Below are 23,798 nucleotides of genomic sequence, written 5' to 3' on the forward strand. Positions count from 1 at the left end.
ATCACAAACCGGTTCGAAAAAAACCTCCACACCAAACTGTGACCCAAGTCACAAACACTAACCCCCTAGGGTCATACCTTTCTCTCACGAAATCCTCACTCTGTACACCTGATCATGCCGATCACAAAACCTATACACTAACACATGAAACTCATACGTCTCGCCCTGGACATTGCACTGTGCCATAGCAATCATTCAAAGGTCGTGCCCCATGCACTACGCCCTAAAAACAACGAGAAAACTAAAGTAACCATACACTGAATAGCTTGATCCATGAGCTAAAGACCTACGCCATTTGTTCGATAAGAACCGGCACCCAAATAACCTTGGAATAACCGATCTCCTCCCCTATTTAGGTCAAAACCTACATAACCATCAATGTTATAACAAGTATTCTACCGTATTAGTAACCATCCCGTACCCAATTATATGTACACACGTGAACACACATACATAATAACCATACCCTATACCATGATATAATCGTGTCCTATCATTTAAAGTAAATAAACACCCCGTCTTTCATTTTTTTTAAAAAATACTTGCATAACCATACCAAAATAATCATCACAATACCATACGAGACATGCTTGCATCTATCGTGCTCACTATTTGCCACCTTATCATTTAAAATAAAATTACATACACCATGCCTACCACTTGCCGTTACCACCTAAATCACATTTGTCATCATATTACAATTAACATGGTTTCAATCATTTATACATTTCATCGACATGGTCATGTAACACACATTTTAGCAATTAAACACGTAAGCATGTGAACACTTAGCAAATAAACATGCCCTTTTAAAACTGTAAACATATAAACAAGTAACAAGTAGGCATGCTTCTTAAAACAGTAAACACGCAAACACACGTACACAATCAATGCAAGTCAACCTTCTACCCCATCTAGGTAAGCCATTACCTGTCGTCCTAAAGGCTTTCGAACCTAAGGCTCTTATATCAAATTTGTAACGACCCTAAAATGACACCAGTAATAAAAAAAAATTCGGCATGACCATTGCTAAAAAGTGCCCTACCATAACCTATTGAAATGCAAAATATATATATATATATATATATATATATATATAAATAAATAAAAATAAAAAACTAAAAAAATGTAAAGGTCTCACTTGGCTATAAACTAATTTATCATGTCCCAACGCACAATGCAAATAATATAAAATATTCTCAAATCAACATTATACATATAAAAAGAGTCTCGTTCTTCCAATTCCTTAAAAAAAAACATGGAAGCGCCAGTCCACTACCTAGTCCCATAACTTACTCTAATTACATCAATTTACAGTCCATGATATACAACTAAAATCAAAAGTTCATAATTTACAACATTATACAAATTATACTAAAGTTTTACAGAATAGTCAATGTTTACATTTACAAAATATTAAAGTTCTAAAACAAAAATAGCAAAATATAAATCTCCAATCCCGTCTAATCTTGTGGTGGATAGTCGTCCGCCACCTCCTTTCTGTATCTTGAAAAATATTAATAATAAAGGGGTGAGTACAATGGCTCAGTAGGAGGCGCCTAAGACACACCTCTTGTAACCCCGTGAATCCAAATAAAGAATAAGAAAAAGAATTGGGATCATGCTATTTCCGGGAAAAAAATATAACCACAACATCAATAATAATAATCTAAGTCATAAACAAACCATACCATGCTATGAAATGCAATGCCATACCATGTCGCTCCCCATTTCCAAAACCTTTTCCGTCATCATTTTCAAACCGTTAGTGTAACCCATCCCATGGCAACTCCATGGTGGCACAAGAGAAGGATTGACTAACTGTCCCTAACCCATGGCAACTCCTTGACGTCATTTGGGGCCCAGGTAACTCAACCACGCTAAGAAAATCTCACCAATTCCCTCTAGGCCATGCTAACGCCGCGGTCCCTAGGCAACTCCTAGGCGGCCGGGTTTTTGCAAACCCTTTCAAATTTTTTTCCCCAAAACCTTTTTCATTCAATTTCAAGATAACTTTCCCATTTTCCTTGTCCAATGCTTATGCATGAAATGTATCATGCCTTTTCATACCATGTCAATACTCATTTTCATACAATTAATTCAACTTAAACCACATAGCATGCTTTACAAGTAAATAAATATATATATATATATATATACATGCTTTCATTCAACAATAATCTAGTATGGTAAGCTTATAAAACATGAATTTTAGTCCATACAAGCATGCTCAATCACAACACATCATTCAATACAAAATTAAACATTTCATATATAACATTTAGCAATTTTTGTAAGAATTTATACAAATTGAACATGCTAGGTAACAATTTATACATGATAATTCACAAAAGTACAAGAAGATTATGGTTTAGAGACCCCTACCTCTTAAGATGCAAAACTCCCTAATTTTGTGTCATAATTTCGAAATTCCTAGGGTTGGCCAAATGAGAAATCGCTTACATCAATGTGTAGATCTCAATGAGCCCTCCAATTTGCCGCAAACTGCTCTAACAAACTCTCAAAAATGAGGGAGAAATCAAAGCTTGAAGTTTTGAAGGAAATGAAAAAAAAAGAAAAGAAAAGAAATAGAAAGAGGGAAAGAGAGAGTTCCAGCCGAGATAGAGAAATTGTGTGTGTGTGTGTGTGTCCTAAATTATTTCCTCTTTTTCTGAGTACTCTAAGTCAGTGCACAAACACGACAAAGCCACATGATCAGCCAGAGCAAAATGGATGTTTGGCCAAACAATGCTCCAGTGGGTCCCACGCCACTATCACAATTTTTCTCTTTCTTTTGTCTCATGGGGCGGTTGGTGCATCTCTTTCAGACAAGCAAAAAATATAGGGAAAATTACATATAAATGGAGTCAAAGTTTCATATTTACTTAGAGACTGAGTCAAAGTTTCATATTTCTCTAAAATGGATTGCTGAGGTGGCACATGGTTTTTTACTGTTTAAAAAATTGTGGTGCCTAAAATGCCCTTCCCTAATAAAAAAATAGTACCTTCGGAGAAAAAGTAGTACCTTCGCGAGTGTTTAAAAAACATGGTACCTGAACGCCAAAAAGTAGTACCTTCAGGTCAAAAAAGTAGTACCTTCAGTTCAAAAAAGTAGTACCTTCGCGGAAGGGTATTTTAGGCATCACAATTTCTAAACAGTAAAAAATCATGTGCCACCTCAGCAATCCATTTTAGAGAAATATAGAACTTTGACTCAGCCTCTAAGTAAATATGGAACTTTAATTCCATTTATATGTAATTTTCCCAAAAATATATATATGTATAATCATAAAACTAACCCATCAACTAACTCATCAGTGGGACCCGCACCAAAAATCATCACCATTTCCATTCTTTTAATTTCTGCTTCTAGCTCCCATTCACACCATCAGATGCAAAGCAACCCATTAAATGTCTTAATTGGATAAATCCAAACATAATCAAATAATTAATTATGACAACTAAAAATATAATGAAATAAATTAAATCTTAAAAATCCGGCACAGTGAGTGAGTGAACATAACAAGTAACATGTATCCATATATATAATGCAAATACAGGGGAAAAGTCCAAGATATATGACAAATCCAAACACACACGGGATAATGGTAGGATTTCTATAAGCGGACAAATTCAACATAAATGGTTCTTGTCTCTCTCTCAAAAATGGAGTTGCTTTTTATGGAATTAGATGGAGTGATTGTCCTTAATCTCCATTCCAGCACCAATGTTTTGGATGCTTGTTAGTAACCTCTTCTTCCTCTTTGTCACCTCCTCCTTGGACGTTCTATAAATTTTGTTTTTAAGTTGTCTGTCTGCTCATCTTCCTCTTTCATTATTAGTGTATCCTTGGAGGGTCCTAAAACATAAATTAAGAAGGGAGTTAAAAGACGAATGGGGACAGGGATTGCTTTAAGCCATAAGACAAAAGTATGCAAATGCCAAGTTTAATTATTTGTCATTTTCTCTGATAATTGTGCCTCATTTACAACCGAATCGCCACAACCAAGTGTGGCATGTCCACTTTGACTATTGAATAGTGTCTTTTCTTGTCATTTTTTTTTTATATAATTTATCTATAAAATTTTAACCAAAAAAGCTTACTGCTTTCTATAGCTCAATTTGGAATTCATCGTTGGTTTGTTTTTATTGCCGATTTGCTAATCCTACTGTGTTTTTGTTTGTTTGCTTGTGCCAAATTCTAATGAAGTATGATCTGAAAAGTACACATAAGATAGAATGACAGAACTTCAACAGTTTTATGTGTACTTTTCAGATCATGATCTGCTCAAAATAAATAAATTTTCTGTATTTTGAGTTGTAAGTTTTCACAATCTCTTGATTACATCGTTATAACCTCTTTGCATTCAGCTGTTCATTGATCTAAGATAGTCCCCATAGGCTCAGACATTCAATTCTTGCACCAACCACTCTCCTCGTAGCCAGAATGGATCCGCTCTTCCTATAAACACAACTATGCTAAATCACATTTTTCTTCGAACCATGCAGAAAATAACAACTACAAGTCTCATCGAAAGTAATTTTAAGCAATATGTGTTTTTTTCTCGGAGCATTAAATGTTGGAATTTATATATATATATTTAAATAATAAAAATTATTTTATGATCTTATGCACTACGTTTTCTAAAATAGGATTGCAATGTGATTATTGATACTCGATGGATTGGGTTGTACTTTACAATTTGGTGGTCTAATTGGGAGTATGATTTTATACCGTTGGATTGTGATTTTCCAACTTATTTGGTGTGATTTAATTCTAACCATTAATATCTAAGTTTCCATAATAAGAAGGGAGACTTAGATATGCTTGTTTGTAAAGAAGCCGTCTCCCTCTGTTGTTGTTATATATAAGGGTTTTAAAACCCTTATTCAGTCTTATCGTATCGACAACTTTTAGAAAGGGATAAAACGCTGTATTTTTCAGATCTCTCAAAGGGCGATAAAGAATTCTCAAAAATATCTAAAGTTAATCATCAATCAAGTAAGAGTTTAAATTACTCTTTAATTAATTACAGTATATTTTGATTTCTACATAAATTTATTTTATTAAAACTCAACAATTGGTATCAGAGTAAGGTTAGGATTTATAGAAATCAAAATAGTAATAATTGATTTTTCTGTTTGAAAATATTTTATACAACAATAAAATATTTGTATCAATTTTATTCTGATTTGAGCACCTATGGTTTAGATTTGAGCATTTTTTTTTTTTTTTTTTTTGTTTTGTACGAGATTCCACCATGATTATATCAACAATTGGTGCATGATAATAAACTGATATACATATTCTTAGAATGTGTTTTATGCCATCAGTTTGTATGTTAATTCATGGCACGTCGAACGAGAGAATAGTTTGATTATATCAACAATTGGTGTATGATAATAAACTGATATACATATTCTTAGAATTTGTTTTATGTTATCAGTTTGTATATTAATTCATGGCACGCCGAACGAGAGAATGTTTGATTTAAAAATATATATACTAAAGCTCTTGAAGATTTGAATAGTAAAGCTATTGTAAAGTTTTGAAGTTTGTCACTATCTTGTTAGTTGGATCAATTGATTATCGTGGTGCTATATAAGGCTGATTCATATATAATTATATATAAAACAAATGTATTGGTTTTAGTACCCAGATCATTTATGTAAAAATTATAATATTATATTATAATAAAAGTTTACTTAGAAACACTAGTCCTACGGATATAGATATAGGTATGAATACATAATTAATACATGTATATATATATTCATAGGTTAGAGATGTACATGTACAAGTGATGTAAATCTTTTCTTACCCACATATTTGACTGATTGGTTTTGTGAGCAAGCCTTTGTATTGTGAATATATATGTTTTGATATATATATATATATATATATATATATATATATATATATATATATATATATATATATGAAGTTTCTACTTTTATGAATTTAAAGTGGATTAGTTTATTTGAATGTGTTTATACATTCACGCATCAAATGCATAAATGGTCAATGAGGTATTAATGTATGACTTGTTTTTTGCCTAGTTGATGTCAGGTTTAGAATTTTAATTCATATTATATTACATATAATCAGTGACCTTTGAGTGGGACATGAGGTTGTGTGCCTATTTAGTCACATTGAGTAATTAATGATACTTGTTCAATTTTAAGTTGAAAACTTATGGGAGCTTGCGTGCCATAAGTAAGTATTATTAACTTAATTGATTTAAAGATTCAAAGTACTTTAAATTGTTTGTCGGATATATAATATACATGCATCATGGTTTAGTTATTTTATTTTAATTAAAGTATATATAGAATTGAGATTTTTAAATCTTGATTGACGTGCATGTTATTATTATATTATTCACTGTAATTTCTTAAGATGTACGAGGAGGCTTTATTTATTTGTATTAAAGCCATTTATATTACAGTGAAATTAAATATTCCATAATTTTGGGTTTGGCTTATGTGCACTAAATAAATATGAACATAAATAAAATAGAACATCTACAGTTTAGGTCTTTCCTTGGGGTTTAGGAAGATCGGTAAAGTGATCGTTTTAAAGGTAATAGCTAAAGTGGGTGATGCCTGTCAAAAGGTGACACGCTCACGAAGGTTATTATTATTATTTATTATTATTATTTTTTTTAAGACATTGGTCTTATTGAGGTCTCACAATGCATTTACTTACATGAAGGCATTAGTTCTGCCAAAAGGTGATCAATGTCTTAGTGTGGGATAAGTGAGTAGAATATTTGAGAGTGCTTGAATTATAACTAAATAACCCTCTTGCCAAAAGGTAGTGGAAGTGTTTAGCAATAATTCAAGTATAATCAAATAGGTATATGTGCGATTTGATCGCAGGTTTGGGGATAAAATAAAATCTAAAATTCTGCCAAAAGGTGATTTTTAGATGGCATTTTATTTGTTCCCGTGGGGTGGATGGTTTTGCACATAGTAAAACACCCTGATAAATTTGGCTTAAAACCCCAAGCACGAATTAAAGTTATAATCCCTAAAGCTGAGATATATTACTATATGTTGTTTATGTGATGTTATTCAATATAATATTTATTCAGGTTACAGACGCTTCCGCAATTTAAAGATATCTCATAGGGATTGAACCATTGAATGGTTAAAATTATACTGCCTAGAAGACAAGTTTTGATATTATATTGGATTTCTTGGACTACGTATCTGTTGTTTTAGAAAGAAACCCATATGCCCAGTGCATTGTCTTCTTAGGTAGAAAAGTTGTTGCATTTTTGAAGTGAACTACAGGTACTACCATGCCATTAGATTAATTTATACTTCTATTGGTGATACTATTCAAGGTGGTATTCTAGTTTTGATATTGCCAAGGAGCTTCTTGATTTGATCAACAAAGAGTTAATGGGTATTAAGAAGTAACTACAATACTATTATCTGACATAGATTATGTTAGTGAGATATGATGGTAATGGTTCAGTGAGGGAGTACATCTATAAGATGTGCAAGCTGGTTAATGATCTGAGGTAGTAGAGAATCATATTTGCTAATAAGTTAATTAGTCCACATGGTGATCTATTCTCTGCTTAGGTTTTTCCAGCTTTTCAAGGTAAATTATAATTCACAAAAAGTTAAATGTGGCATTAACCAGCTATTAGCATTTTGTGTTATTGAATGGAAACGACTCAAGGGTGTTAAAACTGAATCAGCTTATCTTGTGGTGATAGTAAGAATAGTTTCATGAAGAAACTAGGCGGCAAGAAAGTGAATAAGGCTAAACAGAATAAAAACATTAATCATGGAATGATAAATGTTGATCATGTATAAATAAAAGGACATTAAAAGAAAAGGTTATTGTGGTGGAAAGAAAAACAAAGCAAGAAAGAAAATTACCATATTAATATTTGAGCCTAACTTGGTAAAAATATAGGTATAAACATGGTGGATAGATTCGGGTGTGATCCTACTTGCTTCTTGTTTTTCAATTGACTCGATACCATCCGAATAAAATCGTGTTTTAGTCAAAGAGGATTCATCTATGTTATGCATAGGATATTGGGGAATGTCTTTCAAAAGAGATTTGAACGCTTGGTCAAGGATGAGATTATTAGGCCACAAATTTTATGCGTCGGTTGTGTCTAAGGACAAATGCTAAGAAACGCAATTTTGAGACTAGTCGGTCATTTGGTTTTAGACTATATTTATATCAACATTTGTGGTCCATTTCTTATTGTAGTTCGTTTGTAATAAAGGTATTTCATTGTCATCATTGATTGGTTCTCAAGGTATGATTATGTACTTAATCCACCAGAAGTCCAAAGCACTTGATGTGTGTAAAATGTACTAGACTAAAGTTGAAAGTAATTCGTATAAAGATTATGGTTTTAAGATCAAACCAAGCGTAGTAAGCCTATTAACATAAAGTTCATTTTCAAGCATGAGAAAGTTAAGGTTTAAGTGCCTTTAAGATTTTCCCATATGGTTACAGAAAGATTGTTACATGTCCTCTCACTAAAGGTCTTCAGCCAAAGATAATAAAGTATTTATAAAACACGAGATTCGCATAGGTGTTCGAGAGTCATTATGTTTTGATGTCCGGTATTTCTTTTATATATGCTACATTGCAGTTAGTTTCTTTACGCCTTGTGGTGATAGTTATTTTTCCTTTATGCCTTATGGTGACAGTTATTTACATTCAAAATAAAGTTATGATGCATAATTATTATTATCTTGATATACATAGTTTATGCACGTGCTATTATGTTTGCCTGGAGTGATATTTCACTCATGAGGTTGTTTGGGTTAGATGTGAGATTGACACCACATCGATAAATCCAAAATAATTATTAAAGGTTGTCTGAGAGTGATAATTCACTCATACGGTTGTTTGGGCTAGATATGAGATTGACGCCATATCGGTAAATCTAAATATAAGATTTGTCTGGGAGTGGTACTTCACTCATGAGGTTGTTTGGATTAGATGTGAGATTGACACCACATTGGTAAATCCAAACATAAATATTAAATTTTGCCTGTGGGAATTTTTCACACTCTATGAGGATATAACTTGGGTTAGATATGGGATTGGCTCCATATCGGTAAACCCTCACACTGAACAGAAGGTTGGCGGTTTGTTGTAATATGTTCAGGTGACATACCGCGATGGTATGAAGTAGGATGGATAGCTTGGGCTAGATATGGGATTGGCTCCATATCGGTAAACCCTCACACTGAATAGAAGGTTGGTGGTTTACTTTAATATGTTCAGGTGACATACCGCGATGGTATGAAGCAGGACGGATAGTGAGTTGTGCGTTTAGACCCCATGCAATTTGCACATCTCATGAAATACAGTAAAACCACTATATTTGCTTAAATCCTAGATGGAATCAGTTTTGAGACCATGGAACTGTTTAGACTAATATATTACTTGTCTACGCATTCATGATCCACTATTGAGGAAATTTATGGAGGAAAGTGTTCTAAAGTTTCAATCCATTAATTTCGATAATTGTGTTTTCTAAATAAAAATGAGTCGCCACTCAAATTTTATAAAGTGTGTTGCAATCCATAGTGTCATTTTATAGAACTTAGAGTATATAGACCAAGTGGGAGATTGTTGGAATTTATATATATATATTTAAATAATAAAAATTATTTTATGGTCCTATGTATTACGTTTTCTAAAATAGGATTGCAATGTGATTATTGATACTTGATGGATTGGGTTGTACTTTCCAATTTGGTGGTCTAATTGGGAGTATGGTTTTATACCGTTGGATTGTGGTTTTTCAACTTATTTGGTGTGATTTAATTCTAACCATTGATATCTAAGTTTTCATGATAGAAAGGGAGACTTAGATATGCTTGTTTGTAAAGAAGCCGTCCCCCCTGTTGTTGTTATATATAAGGGTTTTAAAACCCTTATTCAGTCCTATCGTATCGACAACTTTCAGAAGGGGGTAAGACGCTCTATTTTTCAGATCTCTCAAAGGGCGATAAAGAATTCTCAAAGATATCTAAAGTTAATCATCAATCAGATAAGAGTTTAAATTACTCTTTAATTAATTACAGTATATTTTGATTTCTACATAAATTTATTTTATTAAAACTCAACATTAAAACCTTAGGCGACTTACACCGTCGCCAAAAGCCCTGTTAATTTTGCAAATTTCATTAATTTTGACTATACGCTATCACATGTAGGATATAAAGTTTAAAACATAGAACTGTGGGAATTGAAATTAAAAGCAATGTAGCGACATTGTTTTAAAGTACTGATCCTCTACAGCTTGAACATAACTTTACCGCGTCTTTTAAACCTTAACGTGCATATAAGTAGGTTAAATTTACCGGAAAAATGTCCACGCGTACAAGGGCATGGATATAGAAATGTTTAAACTTTTCAACTTCAAATGTTAAAGGAATTATGTTTTCTATGGGAAAAAAGGTATGTGTATCACTTTCACGAACTGAAATAACTTTTAGTATTATTTGCATTACAATTTTAATCTAAAATTTTAAACTACCATATATTTCTCACTTTTGAAATTTTATCTAAAATTTTGGTATTTTTCGGATGACATAATACGAAGTTTACAAGTAATAAAAATATGTACAGCTAAGAGAATATATATATATATATATATATATATATATATATATATATATATATATATATATATATAAGATTCATGCAGCTAATCTCAAGTAATTGTAAAAAAAACTTGATTGTTATTGCTCTAAGAGACGGGGATATTTGCACTTCATTTTATAATTTTTAAAAGAATGAGATGACAAAAATTGCCTTTAAAAAATAAAGTACAAGAGTACTTCTACAATAATTATGAATTTGTTATTTAGAAAGAGTTAGGCTCCATTTATTTTGACGTAAAATATTTTTATTTTTTAAGTAAAATATTTTTTATTTTTTATTTTCGGGTATTTAACAAAGGTCTAAGTTGATGTTGAGGTTGAGTCATTTGAACGGGATGTATAAAATAACATACAAAAAATTGAAGAATAAGTTATTTTTGTTAGATTTTAAGATGGTGGAATTCAACTTGAAGAGAGGGAACTTGATTAGTAAGCGGACCAAATTTGTGTTCAGATTTTGATCAGGTAAATTAGGGTTTTTGGTTAATCACCACTCATATGCTGCTAGGTTAATTCTTGCCTTTTATCGTTTTTCTTTTCTTTTCTTTTTTAAAAAATTATTGTGAATTTGTAATTATTTGTAAATTCCCTGCAAGTTGAAAAGTTATAATTTTTTATTGTATGTTGTTTCGTGTAAAATTATGACATATATATAAAAAAATATAATAATAATAATAATAATAATAATTTCCACAACACAGAATGAATTTTCTCACTTTTGCTGTGAAAAAAAATTAAAATATGTAGGGGGACAAGTAGTTAATTACTTGCATCCCTACTAATGTAGGTGCTCAAACTTCTTTTCTTTCAAGGTTTTGTTTCATGATCTTCAGAGTCCAAACCGCTTCCCTTAGTCATGTTTTCCTAAAACTTTTCTTGTTTAGACTGACTTCTATCATTTGTGGTGTTACTAGTCCACGCTTCCTATATCACATTTTCTTAAAGCCATGTACAAAAGAACAACTACAAGCCACAGGACCATTAGTCTCGGGTCAATCACTTGCCAGTAAATACGTCAATTTTGTATAACTTTATTCCATTTTTTTACTTACATGTTACAATGTTATTGGTCTGCAGCAATGGTCCCAAGACCATACAATAATTTCTCCATTTTTTAAGCATTTCTTTTTTCTTCATATAGTCCTACATTTCATTGAGTAAGCTGGTACATAGTTTCCTTCCCTAATCTAGTTGTAACTTGACAATATCCTTGCCATCTAAAGTAGGCAACTAACCTCCTACTTAAATTCAATAAAATTTCTCTGTACCAAAACTCATGTCTTGTGTTTAGAGTAATCAATTTTATACGGAGTATATCCTTATAATGACAATATGTACAAAGGAATCACCTTGGAGAGTTCAATACCTGTATTTACTTGGCTTGCATTGAGAGGAAGATTGAAAACACTTAAAATCTTGCTACTGCTCACTAACAGTGGCCTAATGCATGTCATTTTTGTATACAAACCCGTCCTAAAGGTATAAAAGTTATTTTTATATCCGTTATTAACGGGGCGGTAAAAATTGCCACCCCTAGATTGTACCTTATCTTGGACCATTTTTGTGCAACATATAATCTGTAGAATGTGTGTGCAAAAGCTGATTCTGAGCTCTGATGAAGCACCATTTCAGAACAACTTGGAATTCCTGTGTGTCCAGATGTGGTAAACACAGAACGACTGAGTGAGTTTAAAGATTCAGAATTTGATAAATATAGATCTGCAATGGGAGAAGTACCATTCGATCAGTGAAATGTAATATTCCACAATTGGATGCATGCAATCCATTCATTCACATGCAAATTTTCTAGGGTGACTGAAAGGAATTTGAACTCCCAATCTCCATTAGGCTTACAGTAATCTAATATCATCATTATCAATAGAGAGAGAAGACTTCATTTAACATTCAAAACTCTGCCCCACCGTTTCATATGTCCTAAAGTTCCTTCGCAGATCGTTCATAAACAAGTTTATTTCGACAATGTAATTCCTTCAGTTTTGGGAAACTTTTTGTAACGAATGCAATAAAAAATTTCCCGTTCGAAGTACGACAATGCGATTGAAACCAACTGGCCAGTGGCCTAGCGGTATTAGCATCTTACCTCCTAAAGGAAAGTCAGAGGTTCAAGTCTCAGAAGAGACATGTGTGTGTGAGTACCAATGAAAAAAAAAAAAAAAAAAAATATGACAATGCAACTGAAGGTGCATTTATGCATGTGACAATAAGAATGCATGTTATTTTTGGTGTGCGAGCATGCATTCTGGAGCATGTCTAGTCATGGAAATTGTCTGTTATTGTACGTGTTGAAAATATTGTAGTAAATGGTGTTACAAAGGGTATTTCTCTCATATAAGATTCGGATGGAAAATGTTATAAATGAGTGGGTATGCAGCACTATCTAATAACTTAAGTTTTTGAGTAAATGGGTAAGCGTCCACGGGTTACAATTAGTATCAGAGACAAACTCAGTTCTTGATCCGGTGTCACGCCAAGCGTTCGGTCCAGAAGGCACCCGGGTGAGCCACCTGGATAGACAGGGTGGTCCGATTACAACGAGAGCGTTGCGAGTTCGAATAAGGGAGAATGTTATAAGAAAGGGGTATTTGTCTCATATCGGATCCGAATGGAATAGTGAATGAATATAAATGAGTGGATATGAAGCACTACTCAACAGTTTAAATTTTTGAATAAATCTGTTACAAAAGTTTTCTACCTGTAATTAACTACCAATACTTTTAACTTGTAAGATGCTCCGATCCTACTCCATTTATGTGCGATCCCTTGCCTTTGCACAATAAACTTCCAAAATTGAAGATTTTATAGGTTGTAGTTAGTGTTTCCTAGTAGATGCCAATATAGGTACTTGGATGAACCTTTGTGGAGGTGGAGGGTGTGAAACATGACGCGGGCACTCGTGCAGCATGCTCAACAATGTTTAATGAAACAAAAGTCAACTCCATTTTTTGAAGTTTAACAATGGGATTATGGGAAAGCACCTTTTATACTGCCGCGTCATCCACCTTGTAATAGAAGCCAGAAAATACTTAAACATATATAGTGATGATATGCTCTATTTGATCGTCTCTATTTGTTTATTCGGTTTCGATACAAAAAGGAATTCATGTTAAAATACCAAATGAACGTAGATTTTATTTTTAATTCATTCGGGAGGAAGTGCAAATCTTACGCGGTCTATAGGAATAGGAATTAGATGATCTTATTTTGTCAAATATTTAGTTACAAACTCCTATGTTCCTTTTATGATTAATAAGAATGGAAATAATAATTAACAAGCCTAAATATTTTAATATTAATAACGTCCGGAGATGATATTGATGATCATTGATACTAGTTGGGGCTGCTAACTCTGAACAATTATTATCAATGTGTCCTGACTGTATTATTTGATTCAAATAATGTGTCAAAGTGAAAAACCTTTTAATCATAAATATTCTTAAACTAAAATTAACTCCAGTTTTGTTTGGTTATGTAAACTAGGACTTCATTTGGTTAGATAAAATAAAAAAAAATTTGAGCTTGGTTAAATAGAAAAGGAAAAGTTATAAAAAATTAGGATTCTCTCAACTCTCTATTGTTTTTTGAGCAAAATTTTTCGCGTGAAAGTAGCCTCTTATTATTTTGTATTCTTTATTTTACCCGACAACTTATTGATATTATTTTATCCAATAACATCATTCATATATAAACACGTTTTTTTTTGTTTTTTTTTTTAATGGGTTCAAAAACCAAAAATTGTAATCTAACAATAACTTTATCATATATAGGTGAATTAACTTGACTTTCATTCCTAATTGTTTTTCATCGTATATGGACATGAAATAAATAATAATTTGCAAGGACTAAATTAATTGAAAACTCCATTTATTTTTATATACATCACAACTAATTAATTATCTATTATTCTACTATTTATTTTATCATTTAACAATTTTTATAAAATAAGGGTAATTTAGGTATCTAAACTATAATATCATATTTTCTTACAATTTTCTTGAATAAATTTTCATTCTAACCAATTGCATGCTAAAAAATTAATTTTTTCTCATTCATTTCAAATTTCTTTTTTATTTTTTATTTCTTTTCTTTTCTTGCTATTTTCATATTACCAAACGAAGTCATGAAAATGCAATTTTTTTTTAATAAAAAAATATAAATTATTTATCGTGTTACCTAGGATCAATTTAGTCGCATTTCAAATTCCAATTGAACCCTTTCATTTTTTATAATTCTCAAAGAGGAGGATTATTCTCTTTACCATGCATATCCAAACACCAGTTATTATAAGCACAAACAATCTTTGTCAATAATTCCCCTTACCCATTATTGAGGCAAATACAGATGATTAAAGAACGGAAAAAATGATTTGCGACTTTAAGGCATATGGTCACTTTTCTTAAATAATTTGTCCCACGGTAATTGAGTTTTTTTATAACAAAACATCTTTAGAATACAACAAATTGAAATATGCAGTTAGCAATACTAAAAAAAAATTCCCTTGAACAGTCTTTTACAGACTCTTGGTGCGGAAGTCATGACTTTTAGTTTCAATAGAAACCAAAAGATGTGACTATTGATATAAACCAAGTGACATGACTTTTGGTACAAATCCTTTTGACAGTCTTTCTCTCACTCCATATATATATATATATATTACAATATATCCAAAAATCCCACATTATGGTAATATATAACTACTAGTCAAAATTACAGTGATACTAGCTATTATATTGCACATATTCATGAATAATTGTGTTTGTTCAAAATACTTGAAAGACTTTCAGTAACAGTTATTTTAACTGTATACGATCCATTGGCAGTTTATTATTGATCTCCTTATTGTCTTTGGCTTCCCACAACAATTTGTTGACCGGATCACTCAGTGTACTACCACTGCATCTTACTCCATTTCCCTCAATGGAGAGCTCTTTGGATTCTTTAAGGGGAAGAGAGGGGTTAGGCAAGGAGACCCAATCTCTCCCTTGCTTTTTGTTTTGGCAATGGAGGTGCTTTCACAGTTATTTACTTATCACATAAGACTTAACCCTGGTTTTAAATACCATTGGAGGTGTAGTAGGTTGGCCATCACTCACCTCACCTTTGCAGATGATATCATGATTTTCTCACATGCTAATATTGCCTCAATTCAAATCCTACTGAATGCACTTAACCAATTCTTGTCATGCTCTGGCTTGGAGATCAACAGAATAAAGAGTTTAGCCTTCTTTGCTGGGGTTGACACTCTTACTAAGAATGCTATTCTACAGCTCTTGCAAATTGAAGCTGATTGTCTGCCCATTACTTACCTTGGAGTTCCACTATCACCATCTTCCATTGTATCCAGAGACTGTCAATCCTTAGTTGACAGGATTACTGCTAGAATCAGAAATTGGACTTTTAGGTTCCTGTCATATGCTGGCAAAGCTGTATTAATTAAATCCATACTTTGCTCCATACAAACTTACTGGTCTCAAACCTTTATATTGCCAAAGAAGGTGTTGGAACAAATCAATCAAATCTTGAGAAGCTTTTATTAGTCTGGAGTGGAGCTGAAGAAGAGTGGAGCAAAGGCTGCTTGGTCTGCTATTTGCAGACCTAAGATCAATGGGGGTTTGGGATTTCCTGACTTGGAGTTGTCTAATATCCTTGGTAACCTTAGACACATCTGGAAGCTATGCACCAAGAAGGACAGTTTGTGGGTTGCCTGGACCTTCAATTACCTCATAAAAGCAAAGAGTATTTGGACCATCAAACCAACTGCACTAAGTTCTGGATTCTGGAGAAGACTGTTGAAGCTTAGGGGACTGGCATGTGGTCTCATTAGACACAGAGTGGGGGCTGGCACTGATACTATGATGTGGTTGGATTTTTGGCTTCCAAATGGCCCAGTAGTCTCTCAATTAGGACTCTTTGAAATGGAAATTCTTCAACTGGACACTTATGTTTCAGTTGATAGCCTAATATCCAATTTTCAGTGGGTTATTCCACCTGCAATTCAATTCCCTTAATCCTTTCAATCCCATGTGTTCTTAGCACAACTACACAGTATCCTTCCACCCTCTAACTCACAGGACTCACATGAATGGTTGCCTAGCCCTACTCTGAATTTCTCCTTTGCACATACAATGTCATACTTCTCTCACCCCTCATTTATTTTCCCTTGGCATCACCTCATTTGGTTCAAACACCACATTCTAAAGTATAGTTCAATCACTTGGTTAGCACTTAGAAATAGGTTCTACACACTTGATTCAAAACCTATGCTGAACAAACATTACACAAATGCTTGTTTTATGTGCAATTTAGAATTTGAAACAATGGATCGGACCATCTGTTCTTTAATTGCAATTATAGCCCTCACATTTGGAGGTTCATTCAGGGGGTTACAGGTTCCACTTTTCAGTCCAAGTCTTGGTCTGAGTTGGTTGCTTGGTGTTCCACACACTTTACTACAAAGAAGTTTCTTGTACACAAATTGTTTCTATCTGCTGCAGTTTACTTCCTTTGGATGGAAAAGAACTCAAGAGCATTCAGAAACAAGTCCACTGTTCCCCATCACGTTATCTCTCTGATCAAATCAACCATTTGTTCAAGATTAGCCTCTATCACTCTTAGAAGCACCTCACAGCTTAGCCATGTACTCTCCTACAATGACTTACAGTATCTCTATTTCAAGGGCTGCTACATCTATGAAGGTCACTCATGGCTGGTTCAGTAGAGGTGGGAGTGTAGAGATGTTGCTTTCCAATGGAGTGGGAGTCTTGCTTTGATCCATGGTGCTGCTCAGTTGGAATGTTGCTTTGAATTATGATTCTGCCATGTTGTTTACAAAGTGTTGCTTCCTCTTTGGAGGTCACCATGTTGTTTATTTTTAGTCTGCTGACTCTTGTTACTTGGTTGTTATTTGTTTTGTTTGCTGCTTTTTGTAGCCCTTGGTGGCCTTGTGCCGGTTGTTCTTGCTTCGGGAGCCTCTTGTGCTCTCATGTATATTCTCTCTTTTCATATATATATACAAGCTTACCTTCAACTGAAAAAAAAAAAAAAAAAAAAACTCTTTATATTACAATATATCTAACAATCTATTAGCTGTAGAATCACGGTAATTACGACCCATCACAGACAACCATAAAACGAGCTAATCAGGTTAATACTTAGACCATCATCAATGCCATATAATAGTGTGATCATAATAAGTTTGGTAACTTAGTAAATACTGGTCAAATAAATTTCAACATAAATATAAGGGTCGCTAGTGAAAAACACTCTTATGGTATACATACAGAGTGTATAATTTTCTATACGTTTTGAAAAATCTCTAACATTCAATTTTTAAGCAAATAAGGGTCTGAAGACTGAAAAGATTAAAGTGTCCCTCTATAACTTAATATAAAAAAATGGGTAAAAAAATAATTAAATGTAAAATGACTAGTGTTCCTATTTTTTTTTTTTTTTTTTTTTTGGGTTGTAACGACCTTGACCTGGAGGCCCGGACCGCTACACGGGTCTTACTCGAACCCGAGGTTACCTAGGTCCATCACGACATTTCTATAGTCAACACTCCACTACAACGCTTGAACAACACTCTCAGTACGCCCCATGATCCAAATCGACATGAACCAAACAAACACCGAAAGAAAGAATGGAAGATGACCAAGCTGCTTCATTTCGATCGACCAAAGTGGAGCTTCGGTCGTCCGAAATGGAGGTCCCGAGAGCAAGAGAGAGAAGAGAGAAGCTTGAACCTAAAGCTTCATTTCGGTCGACCGAAGTGGAGCTTCGGTCATCCGAAATGAAGATCCCGAGAGTGAAGAGTCCTGTTTCGGTCGACCGAAATGACAATCCCGAGCCTGAAAACCTGCATCCCAGGAGCTGCACTTGTGAAATAATAAAGAAGCTTAAATGGAACTTTAAAATGGCTACACTTGGTTAAAACACTGCGAAAATACATCATATATTAATCATGGACGAAACACCAACTCTTGATCCCATAAACCAACATTTAATTACAATTCGTTTACAAGGAGATATACATCATAGTTGCATGTCCAAAAATCTATGAATATACAAGAGAATGTCCAATTACAAAAGTAGCAAAAGTAGTCTTCTAACAACTTTCAAGCTTGAGGTAGATTGCCGTCCACCGGTTCTTTTCCAATACCTGAAAAAATATATATATATGTAGTAAGGTGAGCACAAAGCTCAGCAGGTGACACTTAAGACACACATCTTGTGTCATTGTGAATCCATACAAAGAATAGGCCAATAAGAAATGGGGATCATGCAATATCGGGAGGTAATACAACATTCCAACCAAACTCATATACAACCAATGCAATGTCATGAAATGTAGATGCATGCCAATGTCGCTCCCCTTTTTCATTTCTTGAAACCATAACTTTCAAACCGTCAATATAGCCCGCCCTTTGGTGACCCCACCGCGACACGAGAGGAGGATTAACTAGTGTCCCTAACCCTTGGTAACCCCGCGGCGTCATTATGGGGCCCAGCTAGCTCAACCACGCTAGGGCGACTCCCTAGTCCCTTCTAGGCTATATTAACCTCCGGCACGTTGGTAACCCCGCAGCGACCTGGTTTTTCCAAAACCATTTCACAAAAACTTTTCTCCCAAAATTCCCCTTTTTGCTTTTGAAACAATTTCTCCCATTTCATGCAAACCCAATGGTATGTGCATGTAACTATATGTGTCATACCTTCAATATCATGACATTTAAAATTCTACACCATAAAATTAAATATACAACATGTTTAACATCTCCAAAGTAATCATTCATACATTAAGATACAACAAAATACATTTAAGCATGCTTTTCACATAGAACAACTCACATTCATACACATGGATTTCTCTAAACAACATGTAAATAATCATTGATATAATTAACTCCTAATTAAGCATGTTTGGCACAACAAAGAAGTGTAACTCACAATGGAACAAGAAAGAGGTGGATTAAGATGTCCCTACCTCAATATTACACTAAAACCCTTAAAATGGGTCCCTAATTTGAAGGCCAAGGGGAGTGCCAAAGCTGGAATTGATGATACCAATGCGTAGAGCTCGTCGTGGGCTTCGTTTTGCCTCAAACGGCACCCAAATCCGGCAAGGAATGAGTGAGAAATCAAAGCTCAAAGATTTGCTTGAAAAGAAAAAGGAAATGAAATGGAAAATTGAGAGGGAGAGAAAGATATGGGGAGAGAGAAAAATGAGAGACTAAGAATGGTCTCTAGCCACTAAATGTATGGGTGGTGGGTCCCACCACCAACTTTCTTTTCTTTTCACTTTTTCTTTTGCTTGAAAATACATCTCACACAGATGAATGCACCACCAATCATAAACTACATGATTCCATAAATTAAAATGCATCAATTGCAATTGGACCAAACCACAATCCCGAACGCAACATGCGAAATGACCAAAATGCCCTTGCATCAATGAAATTTCGAAAAAATTGAAAAATGCTAAAAATCGAAAATGTTACAGGGGTATTATTGGAAGTGAAATGGGTATTTTCAGATTTTAATATTTTAAAAATATCATGTGCATTTGTGACCAACTTCAAGTCATTCTTTGATCATCTTTTCAAACTTAACGCATTTATACCAAAAAAAAACTTTAGGAGTGATATTTGCCCTAAATTTAAACATTAAATGTGTTTTCCTCACTTTGCCCAAAATATAATAAAAACTGTATATATATAGGAAAATGAAATGAGAACCGAACCAAACAACTGAATGAGATGTCGAACTTAACGTGGCTCGGCCACGTCAGATTATTTCCTAAAAGTATAAACGTGTGCCGCTACCTCTTCGTTTCTCTCTCCTCACTTCCTCTAATTCTCTGTTTTTCTTCTATATTCAATCTTATCTCAATCAATTTTGATTTTCTCTGTCTCTCCTTTTGATTTTGCAAAATTAAAGATGAAAAACAATTAAAATTTCTTCATGTTTTGCCAATACAGAAGGCACAAAACCAAAAAAAGAACAAAAAAGGGGAGAAAAAAAAAGAAAAAAGAAAAGAACTACAACTATTGTTTCTGTCCTTCAAATTTTGTGTTCATGAAAATCAAACAGAAAATTTGAGAACATTCACTCGTTTTTTTTTTTTTTTTTTTTCTAGTTGGTACTCACACACACATGCTTTCACTGAGGCTCGAACCCCTAACCTCTCGTTTGAGAAGTAGGAGTTTGGTACCGCTGGACCACTGGCTTGTTGGTCACCCATTTCTCTTTTCTGTCAGTTTTTTTTTTTTTTTAAATATATTTTCATCCAGTAAGAGATTAATATGTCTTGTAATGGCAACTCTTGTGCATATTTATTTACGGTAAAAAAAAAACACTTTTGCATATTTTTCATCTGGGACTTTTCTCTTGAAATATTTATGAATCAGAATTCTAAATGCCAAGAAGAGAATAGTAGGTGATCTTTAAAAAAAAAAGTGAGGATAAGAAGATATTTATATTCGTTCCCTTGTTTGGAGGTATAATCTTACATGAATTTTGAATATTCTCTCTAAAATACTTTGGATATATGTATGCGTTTCATCCAATTGTTTGGACCCAGTTTCAGACAAGAATTAATCTATAGGGGTTCATTATAAAAGGAAAATTTTGACCACTAGATTTCGAGAGAGGATAGATAAGAAGAATTAATGAAGAACGGGAGAGACAAAAGACGAGAATTAGAGAGAAAAAGGAGTTAGCGTTTTACGCGTAATGAAATTGTCTGACGTGTTCTGTGTCCTTTTCGGTAGAAACCTGCTCATATATATATACTACAACCGCTACGTTCTAATTTTAAGCAGGATGAATTATATCAATTAGAGAGCCTCACTGAATTCTAAGCATGAATAAATTTTTGTTGGTTGGCAATAAATATATTGTTCTTTTGCTAGTTTTTACTTGTGTAATTACCTCCAGCATCCCCAAAAAGAAGTTTAAGCACATAAAAAAAATATATAAAAAAAAAAAATAGTTCTAGAGAAGATCGATGGAGAAACCATAAGGAAAATGCGGAAATTAAGCTAAACGATAATTTGGTGTTACACAGTAGTCATGACATGCGAAAATTATAAATCCTCCCATATCATTGTGTTACAGCCCTTGGTACTCATAATTCCGCATTAGTAATGCTTAAAGTGATGATGTGGGTCAGGTCCTCCGGGACTGGTTCGTTCTGGATGCTCATTGTTATTACTAAAATCCTTCACTCTAAATTGTACCTCAAATGCCTCTCTTGCGATCCCGATCGGCTTGAGAGGGCGAGCTGCTGCTGCTGCTACTACAAATGAAAGCAATATCAGCATAAGACACATTAAGAACTTCATTAAGCTAGCCATTCTCCTGTCAAAGTCTTACTCTATTAGCTACGTACAAACTGTATTAAGTGATCAAAACTTAGAAGTTTTTGGTTTATATAGACCTTTGCATGGTCTGCCTTTAGACGCTGCCCTTAAAATATTGGAAAGAGCTAGAGTGATTCAAACGGCACAATCTTCTTTTTGTCTTCTACTGTAAAGTGGTTAGTGATCAGTGGTGGCACGTGCGCGCGCGTGTGTGTATGTGTGTGTGTGTGTATATATATATATATATATATATTCAACTATATCTCATCTAAAGATACTGGAAAACTAGTCAATTCTATGCAATTACTTCATGCAAATGCTTAAAAATCAAGTTAAAGCTTTAATTTCATACCAGTTACATGGTGGTGGATAAACTTAGGACCACCATTGATCAAATCAAGTGGAAATTGAGAAGGATAACTACCAAAATGGGACGGTTGATGACACGTCTGGACACAAAATTTACAGCAAATGATGATTCATTATCCAAGATATGCTGATGCAAAGATGAAAAGCTATTGGATGGACAGCATACTTATTGCACACAAAAATCTACCATCATTCTCATCCATAATTTTATCTCACGTGGAAAAGCCAAGCATGAATAGGGTAAAGCTTCTTTCGTTATAATTAATTAAATTAATGAATACAAAAAGTATGCCTTTTAATTTATTTTTGTCATTCCTAACTAGTGTGATAAGAACAACATCACAACCACCCTTTACTGTGTCACTTCACTAGAAAAAAAGTGCTATATGGAAACAAAAATCTAACTCTATTGATTTGTTTTCTAGCTCAGAGTTGCATAAGATGGCCTTGGAGTATTAACGGTTTATTGGTAATGCGCCTTAAAAACAAGGGGCAAGAAAACTACTTATCTTTATCCATACCATATCAAGCAACTTAGAAGGTCATTATTCACAGGAAAGCAATATATGATTGACGGCAAATGTTTATAAATTTTATTCTTACTGTGGCGTCTTTGTGTGCGGGTATGTAAGTGTGTGCAGGTGACACCAGTACGCTATCATACTTAGGTCGGTATGCAATAAATAAGGCATAATTTTGTTAGATAAAGCATTCAACAGCAAAATAATAATTAACAAGCCTAAATACTTTAATATTAATAATGGCCGGTGATGATATTGATGATCATTGATTACTTACTTGGGGCTGCTAACTATGAACAATTATTATCAATGTGTCCTAACTGTATTATTATTATTATTTATTTGATTCAAATAATGTGTCAAAGTGAAAAACCTTTTAATCATGAATTTTCTTCAACTAAAATTAACTCGGGTTTTGTTGGTAATAAGAACTAGGGCTTCATTTGGTTAGATAAAATTAACGAGAAAAGAAAAAAAAATAAAATGTTATTTTGGAGCTTGGTTAGATAAAAAAGGAAAAGTTATGAAAAATTAGGATTCTCGCAACGCCCTATTATTTTTTGAACAAAACTTTTTGCGTGAAATTAGTCTCTTATTATTTTGTATTCTTATTTTACCCAACAACTCATTGATATTATTTTACCCAATAACTTCATTCAAATATGAACACGTTTTTTTGCTGGGTTCAAAAAATCAAAAATTGTAGTCTAACAACAACTTTATCATAGATAGGTGAATTAACTTAACTTCCATTCCTAGTTGTTTTCCATCATATATGAACATGAAATAAATAATAATTTGCAAGGACTAAATTAATTGAAAACTCCATCATTATTTTTATTCTACTATTTATTTTATTATTTAATTT

The 23,798-nt window shown here is 33.4% G+C and overlaps 1 protein-coding gene across 1 annotated transcript; it reads left to right on the top strand.

The window, feature by feature from the left end:
• Positions 1 to 7,455: 7,455 nt before the first annotated feature.
• LOC132281108 (uncharacterized) lies at positions 7,456 to 16,688 on the top strand. The gene is made up of 4 exons (XM_059782845.1): positions 7,456 to 7,532; positions 7,597 to 7,732; positions 15,501 to 16,106; positions 16,218 to 16,688. The coding sequence occupies exons 1-4, from the start codon at positions 7,456 to 7,458 to the stop codon at positions 16,686 to 16,688; spliced, it is 1,290 nt and encodes a 429-aa protein (XP_059638828.1).
• Positions 16,689 to 23,798: the final 7,110 nt, after the last annotated feature.

This window comes from Cornus florida, unplaced genomic scaffold, assembly GCF_030987335.1.
Source record: "Cornus florida cultivar Cherokee Brave unplaced genomic scaffold, ASM3098733v1 CherokeeBrave_3.0.0_Hap2_Chr01, whole genome shotgun sequence".
NCBI classification, from domain to species: domain Eukaryota; kingdom Viridiplantae; phylum Streptophyta; class Magnoliopsida; order Cornales; family Cornaceae; genus Cornus; species Cornus florida.